Raw genomic sequence first — 12361 nt, 5'->3', positions numbered from 1 at the left:
TTTTGATCTCTCTAATTGATATTTCTCAATTGTAGTGCCTCAGAAGCTCCCACCAATGCAGCCTAAAGCTTAAGTCCATCAACTTCATAGTCAAGCAGGAAAAGAAAACTGAACGGTATGTGTACCGTGGTAACCGCACACACCACTCCTCTGCGATCACAGAGCACAGGTTCTCCGAGACACCCACTCAAGTGGATGCTTAACTTCTCACACACCCCTACAAAAGATGGTCCTTGGCTGACGCAGCACTCTGCTCAGGAGCACAGTGCACCATGCACTCACGGAGGCTGTGCCACTGTGGCTCCTGCTCCCTCAGACACAGGAACCCCGTCTGGGGTGTGTATGGATTCTATGGATTCAGCATGGAGTCAGCCAGCTTTCAAGCACTGTCAGCACCATCACCTCGTGCCTGGTTTTTTGTTTGGTTTTGGTTTTTGGCTTGGGGTTGGGGTTTTTTTCTATCTCCCCTGGGTTTGTACTGCTTTAAATTATCAGAATTATGGCAACATGGGCACAACTGAGGGCCTCAGAAGTAACTAAACCATGCTTTGTTTTTTTTTTACTAATTCCCAATGCAAGACCAAAATATTTATTCCTTGATGCACTACACTCCAAAGAAAGTCCATATGCCATTCCCTTTCCTCCATCCAATTCACCACTATTTGAAGATGTATTTACAAGGATTTTTCTACTCTTTCATCTCTTTGCCCCTAATCTAAAGCTTGTGGGTTTAGGTTTTTTTGTTTCATTGTTGTTTTTTTTAACAGTTAACAGCTACCATGTAATTTTTAACTGATGGAAAACAAGCCAAACTGAGGAACAATCTCTACTGTGCTAATATGCTTAGGTCTCTATGACATTTTCTATGATCATGTGACAAAATAATAATGTCCAGAAACTCACCTCCACCAGTTTGGCCAGCAGTCAGCTGTGGTCCCATTTCTCGCAGACCTTCACTGTCCACCGGGTAAGTGGATGTCTGAGATGAACTTGTTCCTTGGTTATCATCATCACCCAGCGCTGTGGTCTGAGCCCTGAGCATTTCCAGGGCTCCCATGCTTGCCATCTCCTCAAAACCTTCCGACATCTGAGCCAAGGGAGAATCTCGAGACGCAGAGAGAAACGGGGTGTCCAGAGGCGAACTTGGAGGGGACAATGATGACAAGGAGGACCGCGACGACAGGGACGCCAGGGACTGTGGGGTGTCCAGAGACCTCCGCTGCTTACTGAAATTCGAGTGTCCAACGGGATCAGCGTAGGGCACGTCCTTTGTGAGTGACTCGAAGGGAATTATGTCAAAGCGCAAATGGTGGCTGTAGTCTGTAACACTGTCTGACTTGTCATACTGTGGAAGGCCATAGATGTCCGTGAAGCTGACCGAGCTGAGGGAGCCTCTGCTGGAGGCCAGGGATCCTCGGCTGGAGGCCAAGGATCCCCGGCTGCTGCCAGAGGACATGGTGAGGGTACTAGCTGACAGACTACGGCAGGCAAAGAAAGAGAAAACAGAAAAGGCCCTTTCAAATCTAGTCACAAACACTAGCGCAGGCATAAAAATGTCAATCCAGATTACACTAGCAATTCTACCCCCATGCAGTACAGTGACACAGAGAGACGATCTGGCATTTTAAGGTCTAGCTTGTGTCTCTTGCCCTGGTCTCAAGCACAACCATAACTCGAACAGCACAAGTGACAACCAAATCAGGACCACGTGCCTGAAGACAATGGGTCCAACAGGATGAGCTTACTCTTTCCTCCAACATGTAAGCAGCCATAATTTGGCAAAAAACAGGCCAGAGCAGAATCTGGATCACTGGACTCCATATAAAGCCGGGAAGGGTAGATTACCATGATGCAGCTTGAATTTAAGTTAATGATGGGTCATAAGCATATCAGAGAGAAGAGGTGAGAATGGGTTTGGAAAGTCCTAACAAACTGCTGCATAAGCCAAAAAGACTCCAGGATGAATCTTACTCCAGTTCCTCTTACCACTCTCCAGACAGTTAGGGAGAGAAGAACATACGTGACAGGGAGATTAAGTGAGAGACAGCAGGAACTCGGCTTTTGATGTTGGCATGGTGTTGAGTTGAGAAATCCCCAAGAGCTGCATCTAAAAAGGCAGCTGCGAGTGTGAATATGCAAAACATTCTGGGCTTCTGTATGGGTCTTAGCACATTCTCATATTTAAACAGCAAAATTTTGTCATCTCACCAGGGATCCAAAATGCCTCCTTTGGAGAAGGTATCAGAATATTAAACCTCACAGAACTTAAAGGAATGTTATCTTCATATTAGTAAAACTGTAACAATATTACAACAGGTTTTAAGTACCTATCTTCTTTTCAGAAAATCAGATAACAAAATTCACAAACACACATAATAATCTAGCCCAAGTAGCCATCACTAATACTATTTATAAAGCTCCATCCTAACCACCACATTCCATAGACGAAACTGTATAAATTCAGTAAAAAATTAATTTACTTGTCACACATACATAAAAGTATTGAAAGGTAAAATGTATAGATAATTAATATTATTCTCTGCTGGAGTTCAAAACCTGTTGGTTTTACGTAACTCACCTTTTTAACTGGGAGTGTAAATATGAGGTTAAACGTGTAGCTTCTTCTAGTTGCATAAGCAAACAATTTCTCTTTTCCTGTAACAGTATCCTATAATTAAACAGATACATATCACTATTTTTCTTCCTTACAGTAGTGCTCAAGAAGTGCTAGGAGCTTTCCAAGTACAGAAGAATATCACTGCATTGCAGTTTGGAATATAAAAAGAAGTTTCACTGTTTAATGAAAAGTTTTAATTTATGCAGTTCATATGCAGCAATGGAAATTCCAGCAAGAACACCAGAGCCAAGACTCCAGCAGAATTCCCAGGCAAGAAAAGTAATTGAGGCACAATGTAAGAATCATGATGTCGAAAACACATTACAGCAATTAGCAAAGTCATAAAAAGTCCTAGGTAAGAACACCAGACTCTGCAAGATTTTTTTTTTCTTCCCTTGCATCAACCCGATTGTGTCAGTAAAATAGAGAACTACTATGACTTTTGTCACCTTGGCAGGGAAAAAATACTCCAAATAGCCCTATTATCCAAGATAATTAGTGTCAAATTTCAAAGACAAAAAGAAAATTTTTGGAGGACTTCTATTAAGCAGTAACCATAAAACTCAACTTCAAGCTCTAATTCTAGGTTTTTCAAGTACATTTATATATACATTTATACTTGAGCAGGTGATACAACATTTTGAATACTAAGCCATGACAAAAATCTCTTGCTGCGACTTATTTTTTGCCCATTCTAATAACAAGCAGCTGAATTGCTCAGTATCACTGCCACAACACAAATGGAGTGTGCCTGTAATGCTGTTGGTCTCGCATCTATAAGATATCTTATATTCTGTATTTTGATTATCTTAAGATATCTTAAATTTCTATATTTTGATATTATTAAAACTTAGAAATCACACTTATTCTATTTTCTGAATCCAGAGTTACAAGTATTCCTGGTGTTTCATCTTTTCAATCTCAATCACTGAACTTTGAAATAAAATCAGGGTGGTAAGTCTGTTTTGGAGAACGCAGATCAAACTCATTTGTATGCTTCAGACCTTCCTCAATGGCAAAGACAGCTGCTAGAATTCAACACATTAACAGGTTGGACAGAAAAATATCAACAAAAAGGGAGTTCTTCTTGATAAAACAAAATGGCAGCCTTAGTTTCAGTAACTCTGGACGGTTAAGACATGGAAAAAATATGTTAGCTGTTAAAAAATAAATCTCTCAACTCCCTTGGCCTCCAACTCCATCAATTCATATGCTGGCAAGGGGCTGTAGCGCTACGCTCCAGCTACCCCACCGCCCTCTGGGGAGGTTCCCTTCATCGCCACCCCACAGCAGAAGCTGCACACCCAAGCACGTGCAACGCTGAAGCTTTTCTCCTGTTTCCACAGATCCCAGAGCAAGTGGTGCAAAGGAAGGCTGCAGCTCAGCTATGTAAACTTAACATGATAAAAGCACTGAACGAAGGAACCAAAAAAAGACAAACGGATGCAAGAAACATAACTGATACAAAAGCTTGCAGGGGAAAGAAGGGGTACTCACACCATCTACTTTAAAAAACAGTCTTAGGAACCTACACTCCACAGTCACCAGTGCTGTGAGGCAGGCACCCGTGCTAAAGAGAACCTCAACTAAGACTACCACCCAACCTTAAAAAAAAACAAAACCAAAAACAAACCCTTTGCCACACAGATTTTAAGTTAGTTTTGATCTGCCCAGAACTCAGTGCCTTTAAAACTCACTAACAGAACAGAACTGGTAATTATTTAAAGAGGAAATTTCTTTGTATTTCATGATTGGGAAAATGGAAATAGAAAGGAAGACCTAGGAATGATTTTGGTTATTCCTGAGCCTAAAACAAACAAACAAACAAATAAGGGCTACTAATAGTTAAGCTTTTCTCCAATTTGTTATACAAAAATAGAGCGCCCTTCAATATTATTCTAACTTCTACTCAACTTTTTGCTGGCATTTGAAATATCAAGTATCACACTGGAATGCTGGTTTCCACAGCATGAACTACATGGAAAAATAGCTTGGCCTTCTTGCCAACATAGTATGCACTACCTAACATGAGAGCCCAAAAACAACAAATAAAACTTACTACACTGAGGTGTAAAGTGAACTCCCTTTTCTGTCAGTTTAAGCTGGAAAGCCAGTGTAACAATATTGCAAAAATTGCAAAATATATAACATTTAACTGTAGGTTGGCTGTGAATTTTCTATTTATAGCCCAGGTTTACTGTCTGAAGTAAGCCTTTTCAAAGGAACTAACGTTCTTAAAATTTCTATATAGAAGACACTTCCAAATATTTTAGAAGTGTCTTAATTATGTAATTATTAACCTTTACGCAGATCACATCAAAGCTGGTTCATGCAGTTTTCCTCAAGTATCAAACCTGGGTTTTTACCCAGATAAAGAGAAGACCCAGGTTAAGAGAAGCAAGTCTGGGAAACAAGAACAAGTACCTTCTCTCTTTCACTGGAAGTGGTCTATGGTAACAAAAAGAGCTTAAGAGGTTTTGTCCATTTCTTTGGCTACAGGAAAAATTGAGCAACTTTGAAATAAACACAGTGTTTCCATTAATAAGTTTTAGGGCTGTTTGTTTTTACATACAACTTCATATTTAATTTAAATTTTCAAGAATGAGTCTGTTCACTGTGTTCTCTGAATGCCAGAGTTGGGAAGTGTTCCCACTGCTGAGACTGCAAATTGAAAGGAAAAACTGTATGCAAAATGCAGTAAAAATCATTTAACTTTCCTGTTATAAGGCAGAAACCAAATATAGGAAAGCATCTTTGTTCTGATGCTTTTGGAGATGAATATTACCCCACTGCAAAATAACAGAAACATCTTTCACTATCCAGGTCTCTGTTATCAGACAATATCGCACAGACTTTTTCCAAGCATCTTTCATGACTCTGTTCTGACCTCTTCTTCCTATTCAGATTTCTTAGATGAATTAAAGGAGAACTGATTAGTTGACGTCGCTCTAACTCTCCCTCAGAAAACTTCAAGACAGACAGATTTAAATAATGGCAGCTAGGAGCAGCCTCTTCCTTTTTTGAAAACAAATTACGCTAGTAAGATTTTTGTTTGTTTTCACAGTGAAACTCCCTACTCTTCCTTTGGAAACTACCTATATGGATCTTACAGTAGATAAGAAAACAATTTAAGTTCCCAGACCTTTCAGTGGCCCCATGAGCAGACGTTGCTCGAGCCCGCTGAATTTCATCCTCCAGGCGTCTTTTTTCTTCCTCCAAACGTGCAACATCTTCTGGGGATCGTCTCTGCTGACTGATGACCTGCAGCTCCTGAAGAAGAGCCTCCTTCTCTTTGATGAGCTGAAGACGGTCCCTGTCCGCTTCAGCCATTCCTGGCCAAGATTCATTGTCTAGCAAGGCCAGCTGCTGTTGTATATTCGAAACTCTTTAAAAGAGGATAAATACATTTTAAAACACAGAAAAGACAAAGATGAGGACAATAAGAGGAAAAATACCACGAGTTCATGTGAAGCATGTCGACTTCTGCGACTTTCTTCTTCTAAAATTCGAAACAAGAAAAATTAGAGGAGTTTGGAAGGATTATTTGTTTCTGGGTTTTGGGATGGTTTGGTTTTTGTTTGTTTGTTTGTTTTGTGTATTTTTAAAGCACTAAAGAACTGCAAGTGCTCCTAGGTGCGTAGCTGTATAAGAACTACAGTGCATTTATTTATCACACGGACAGTATCTGCCTTCAAAGCTTGCCATGTCTCCTCATCTTGTAATAAACCAATTCATATTTTAGAGCTCTTGAGTTTGCTGCCTGTACAGCTGATGAAAATGAACATCCTTTCATTCCTCCTTCTTCCACTACCACATGTAAACTTGGGATTTCAAAAGTACAGTGAGAAGTTGAAGGTGATGAATGGAAAATGCTTATCTAGTGACGTATATTCATGTCCCATCTCACCAGAGGAATGGTTCAAGGGGCTGAAAATATTAGGCAGTCCCGACTGTCGCGGTTTAACACCAGTCAGCAGCTAAGCACCACACAGCTGCTCGTGCAACGCTCCCTCTCCCTCCCCCCCAAGTAGGATGGGGGAGAGAATCAGGAGGGTAAAAATGAGAAAACCCATGGGTTGAGATAAAAACTGTTTAAAAACAGAAATAAAATAAAATAATACAAATAAATTGTAATGAAAAGGAGAATAACAAAACAGGAAAATAAAACTCAAGAAAAACAAGTGATGCAAATGAAGAACAACTGCTCACCACCAACTGATCCCCAGCCTGTCCCCGAGCAGCGGCCCCCGCCAGCTGTTCCCCCAGTTCATATACCGAGCATGATGTCATATGGTATGGGATACCCCTTCGGTCAGTTGGGGTCAGCTGTCCCAGCCATGTCCCCTCCGAGCTTCTTGTGCACCCCCAGCCCACTGGCTGGTGGGGTGGTGTGACATGCGGAAAGGGCCTTGACTCTGTGTAAGCGCTGCTCAGCAGTAACTCAAACATCCCTGTGTTATCAACATTATTCTCATCCTAAATCAAAAACACAGCACTATACCACAAATTCAGTTGTACACCTCAGTTTCATCTTCACTTTGAAATGGTAGCATTCAAAGTTCAGTGCACCATAAAAGATTATCACCCTTTAAATAAATAAATAAATAAATAAAAGCGCATTTAAAGCCAGCCATAAAAGTTGGATATGCATTCATTCTTTTGGTAAATTAAAGTAATCCTTTTTCCAAAATATCTGGTAAGAAAGAAAAGATAATAACAAACAAAGCAAGGTGAAAGCACGTAACAAGTAAACAGAAGATCTGCAGTGTGGTAACACATGTTTCAGAATAAAAGAAAAGGCAAAGGCATGACAAAGATAACGTTTTCCCCATATGAAAATAAAACCTCATGCAATGTTTATTTCATACCAACATCTGGAAAGTATTTGGCCATCTTATTATCAGGGGAAGGGAAATAAAATATCAATATAAGTAATTTTGCAATGACTGCATTCATATATGAAGAGGAATTTTACTGCAAATTTTGTCAAATAGACTCCCCCCCCTTAAATTTAATTTACAGCAAGTAAATCACTTTAGTGTTCTGTTACATTTCAGTCTAAAGCAGAATACTTTATCAAGCCATTCAGTACCATTTCCTCCTCCTTGCATTCACAACCAGCTTCCTGCCCACAGCTACTGACTGCACCGCTGTGAATCAATACACGTACAGTCTGCACGTTTCATGCTATTGTGCTTGGATTCCAGATGCAGCTTCCTGAAGAACACCTCGCCTACTCAACCAAACGTCAGGGCCAGGAAGAGCGAGCAGAGTCAGGATCTCCCTCCTCTCCCCTACCCAGGCTGCCACGCTGTTAAAAACTCAGTAAACACTCCTGAAGGCATACGCTGCTTGATTTTCAAGTGTTCAGCGCCACAGGAAATAAATGGGAACTCAAGTTCCTTTCAGCAGAATTACAGAATTTGGGTGCAACTGGGTTATCACAGCTTGGCAAGCGAGCGTGAACCAGAAGAGCCCTGGCAATCTATGTGAGTGACCACGTTCATAAGCTCTTACATAGCTTGCAGATGAAAGAAGATGAGATGTGTCTGGTGAAGTCTCTGGGTTGTTTTATAAGATAGCTAAAGGACCCTCTCCTCCCATTTTAACACTCACAATTGTTTTGCTAGCTATTTTTCTAATGCAGGGTGAGCTGGTTAAGCAGCTGACCATAGGAGCAAATAAATCCTAATGCAGGCAGCAAGGAAGAGAGAAGTACCAGCAGGCAAGAGGGGAAGGCGGAATCCCCCCTTTCAGTGCCAACCGACCACTGAAACAGCTCGGCTGCAGAGTAAAACACCATCCTCAATACAAGAGGTTTTAATTTAGACTCTTGAGCCTGCTGAGAGCACGTAACTCCCTTTGTGTATGACATTCCAGTTTAAAGTTTGTTTTTTCCCCTCAATTTCTGTTATGATGATGCTTTGAAAGTAGGAAGTTATTGTACACTAACTTAATTATACCGTTATTAAAGGGAAAAGTACTGCTGTGGACAAGGTTTGTATAACCCAAGAGTTCCAAAATCTGATCAGGTATTTATTTTTATTCCCTTGACACTCAGCATTGCAACTAGCTCTTCTTTTCTTTACATTTTCCCCTTTAAGCAAAGTAAAAGCACTTGCAAAACACTACACAATGCAGGAAATCTGCTGGGAGGGGAACTTCAGCATCAGTAAGCCACTTGTCTGCAACCTATATTTACTGCAAATGAGCTAAAGTTTTTTAGGAATTTTGTTGCTTGCTTTCCATTGAGGACTCCCTCTGTATGGCAAGTTTTTCCAAAAATCTACCAGTGATAAACTTCTAAAAATTTATCTCCTTGGCTAGAAAACATCTCTAAGGCTTTTATGGTCTCACTCACTCAAGCCTGAGAAAAATGTCTGAAGAGTCATGTTCAGTTCTGCTAAAAACATAATAAAAAAATCCTCTTAAGCATGTTCCATAATTACAATTTGTCTTCTCTGAACACAAACTTTTCTTCCCAAACACAATAAATGCATACATAAACCACTTCATCGCGCTTGTCCATGCCAGATTTTATACCTATACTACACCAGCCAGTCTCACTGCTGGTTATGTTACAAAACCGTGACTGTTCTGCATTTTCAGTCTCAGTGCATATATTCACCTACCTTAAACACACGCTTAAATAAATCAATGACTTGACATAGATTGCAGTTTAAAGGAAAAAAAATAGGATCCTTTATGAAGCCTGTTTTTCAAACACATTTTTCCTTCCTACTGGGTACTTTTAAAGATACTACATCTTAAGTGTAGCCACTGTAAAAGAGTACTTTTATCTGGCCTAATGCCAAATACTGAGGTCCCTACTGATACAGCAATTTAATCCTGGGGAAAAAACAGTTAATTTTGAGCCATCAACATTCCAGGCATTTTGCCCATTCCCATCCTTGCATAACAAGTGCTGAGGAGCTTGCATTCCACGTTCGAGTAGGTGGTATCAAATGACTGGTTTCCTAGGTAGGCAGACAGACTTGCTGCTTATTTCAGTATTTTAAAATTTCAAATGGAAATGAATATAACAGCTCCTGTTAAGCAGAAAAGCAGGAGGGGCACAGATAGGACGACAAAGGTTTAATCTGGTGATTTAAGTAAACACCGATTCCAAATGGCAAATTTGCCCTGAAATGGACATACTAATGTAGCTACAATGATGCCTTACCTCAACATACTGTAGATGTGTACAGCCAGTAGTTTACTATGCAAATTACACCATGTGGGGAAAAAAGCACTTATTTTCAGAACTTACAGTATGTCTGAATCGTTATGTATCTACACAGACCCCTCTAGACAAAAGCCTTGCCCTCTAGGGCAAGCCTTCTGACACTGAAAATACCTGGGGAACCTAAAAGATTTCGTTAGTGTGAAGAACTTCATTTTCAAGACCTCTGTCTGAACCCAGCACTAATGAAATTGTACTGCTGAGCTTGAGAACATTTCAGTTTACAAGAGGTTATTTATTAAAATACAGCATGAGAAGTGGTATTAAAGTAAAAATCACTTTTTGTGAGATGAAAGAGTCTGATTTACAATTACAATTAACCCTATGTTTAGACCATTACTCAGATTATGAACAAGACAGGTGTTTTGAGGAGGGAAATACTCTGAAGGAATACAAAGGTCCTACCCCATGCTCCTAAAAGAGACAAATTATGGGTATCCTACAGCTGGCACTTCTAACCTGGAAGCTCTGGTCTTTCTAGCTCAAACAAATTCTTCGAACTTACTTTGGCATTTCCAAGAAAAAAAAAACCAATACGCCCCTACATTTAAATGCCTAGACTTCTGGGTGATGTGTCACCTCCCTCTACAGCTGAGGCCTTTTTTACCAGTGGAATGGGAAGACTGGTGGAAGCTAAAATAACAAAAAAAAAAAATCCATGGTTATGATTTGGAGGAGAACGATGGTTAAGATCGCACTAATACACAAAGATGATCAACATTGGACCCAGTTCTCTGCCACTTCAGGTAACAGGGAACTTCTTCTATGTACAATACCCAGAGCAGGTGGCTGTGGGACCGAAGACTTGTAATGAAGGGTGTAAGAACTCGGTAATTTCTGGTATTTCTGGACCCTCTTGAGAGTGGATTATGATTTATATCCAAAGAGGGGAAGGAAAGAGAAAGGGAAAGAAAGAAATGGAAAGAACAAGAAGCTGGGGAACTCAGCCAAATGCTCACAAAATTTCTCCACTGTGTCTGCTTGGCTGTTCCTGCAAGTATGTGCCACTGTGGCTTTGGCGGACAACACGAGTACGCTCCGTAGAATATCCTGCCTTCCTGGCCGCCCGCTTCAACAACAAGGAGGTCTTAAATTGGCTAAGACACTCATGAAGCCTCTAGATTCCACAGGCATTTTGCAGATAAAAATAAGTATTCACCTTTAAGAAAATTACAAAGCCTGCTAAAACCAGTGGAGGAGAGGAATTAGTATTTTCCCCAACTAACAGGCAAACTGGTATAATGAAAACTTCAAAGACAGTTCAAGAGCATGGCTCAGCTCCCTTTATAACCCAAAGAAAAAGTTTTATGTTTAGAAACTGACCCTGGGAGATTTAGGTTTAGCTGAGCCAGATATTTATGTGATATCAGGCAAATTACTTCATCCCTAAATCAGATTTTCAGATTAGTTCAGCAGAATAAAGCATACAAATCCCCTGGAATTTCACTAGAGATTTGGCAATTACACCTTGAAACCTGCTTACACAGGATGAATTTTAACAGGAAAATACTTGCCTGTGTTACTGTATCAGCACTGGAATGTTGCTATCAATATCCAACCAACATGTATTTTGTCAGTACAGGCACAAATCGCAGTGAGGCATTTCTGCTTGTGCTAGTGCTTTTAAAAGCCCAACTGAAAATTAGTTTCAGTTATGGGGCAACAAGTTTGCAACAAAGTATCTACTCAGCCACTATACTAAGCAGAAATAAGTAACACTCTTAAGGGAATGTGGAAATACTAAGCATAGCTGAGGAAGAGGCTTTTTCAAGGCTAAAATAAATCTGTTGACAGCCACTGTAAGATTTAAACAACTGAAATGAAAAATGACATCTTTGACTATAAATTTACAGACGGCATAAAAAAATTACTGCTTTTGCACCCAAATCAGATAAGCTGGTTGAAGATGCTTGGATGTATTAGTTCATTAAAGTCAGCTACTATCAGATTGGATTATAAAAAGATAAAAACTTCAAAATTTTGGTGCTTCTTACTGGAGGGATCATTTTTCTTCTATTGATTAATACACTTCACAGGATATGAGGCACTGCAGCAATGACATTTCATGATCGTTTGCTAATATACTTCACGTAGTCATTATACTGAGCTGAACAACTTAAGAGTTATCAAAGAAAAACAATTTGCTTTTCATCCCTCTTTCTATGAAACAGTCTATTCAGGAAAGTGCTTGAGGGGTACACTTTCTAGTGTGCAAATGCTTTCATGAGAGGTGGTCTCACTGAAATAGCAACTGAAACTAAAAACGGTATTTATCCAGGCAGCTAGGGGCTGCATGTTCAAAAAGACCGTCCTCCCTCCCTCCTGCTTTTCTGGAGGGCCACACTGACAGATCTGAGAGAAGAAATTTCATGGAAATAAGGTACAGTTTATTTAAAAATAAGGGGGGGGGGGGGGGGGAGGAGAAAAGAAGAAAAGTGATTGAGCCTCTCTTTAGCGTGATTGCCAAGTTAAAAAGTAGAACTTGCATGCCTCCTCCCAGA

General features: G+C 40.2%; 1 protein-coding gene across 4 annotated transcripts in view; it reads right to left on the bottom strand.

The window, feature by feature from the left end:
* The window catches only part of WWC3 (WWC family member 3), a 107493-nt gene that overhangs the window by 25517 nt on the left and 69615 nt on the right, over positions 1-12361 (bottom strand). For all 4 annotated transcript variants that reach the window (XM_075428286.1, XM_075428295.1, XM_075428304.1 and 1 more), the window contains exons 9-11: positions 5760-6002; positions 2579-2668; positions 904-1478 (exon numbers count right to left, since the gene is read on the bottom strand). In XM_075428286.1, the coding sequence (XP_075284401.1) occupies positions 904-1478; positions 2579-2668; positions 5760-6002 (908 nt within the window). The remainder of the gene's footprint in view (positions 1-903; positions 1479-2578; positions 2669-5759; positions 6003-12361) is intronic.

Source organism: Opisthocomus hoazin, chromosome 1, assembly GCF_030867145.1.
Source record: "Opisthocomus hoazin isolate bOpiHoa1 chromosome 1, bOpiHoa1.hap1, whole genome shotgun sequence".
NCBI classification, from domain to species: domain Eukaryota; kingdom Metazoa; phylum Chordata; class Aves; order Opisthocomiformes; family Opisthocomidae; genus Opisthocomus; species Opisthocomus hoazin.
The sequence above is the reverse complement of the archived record's forward strand: the minus strand, read 5'-3'. Positions and strand labels throughout refer to the sequence as shown.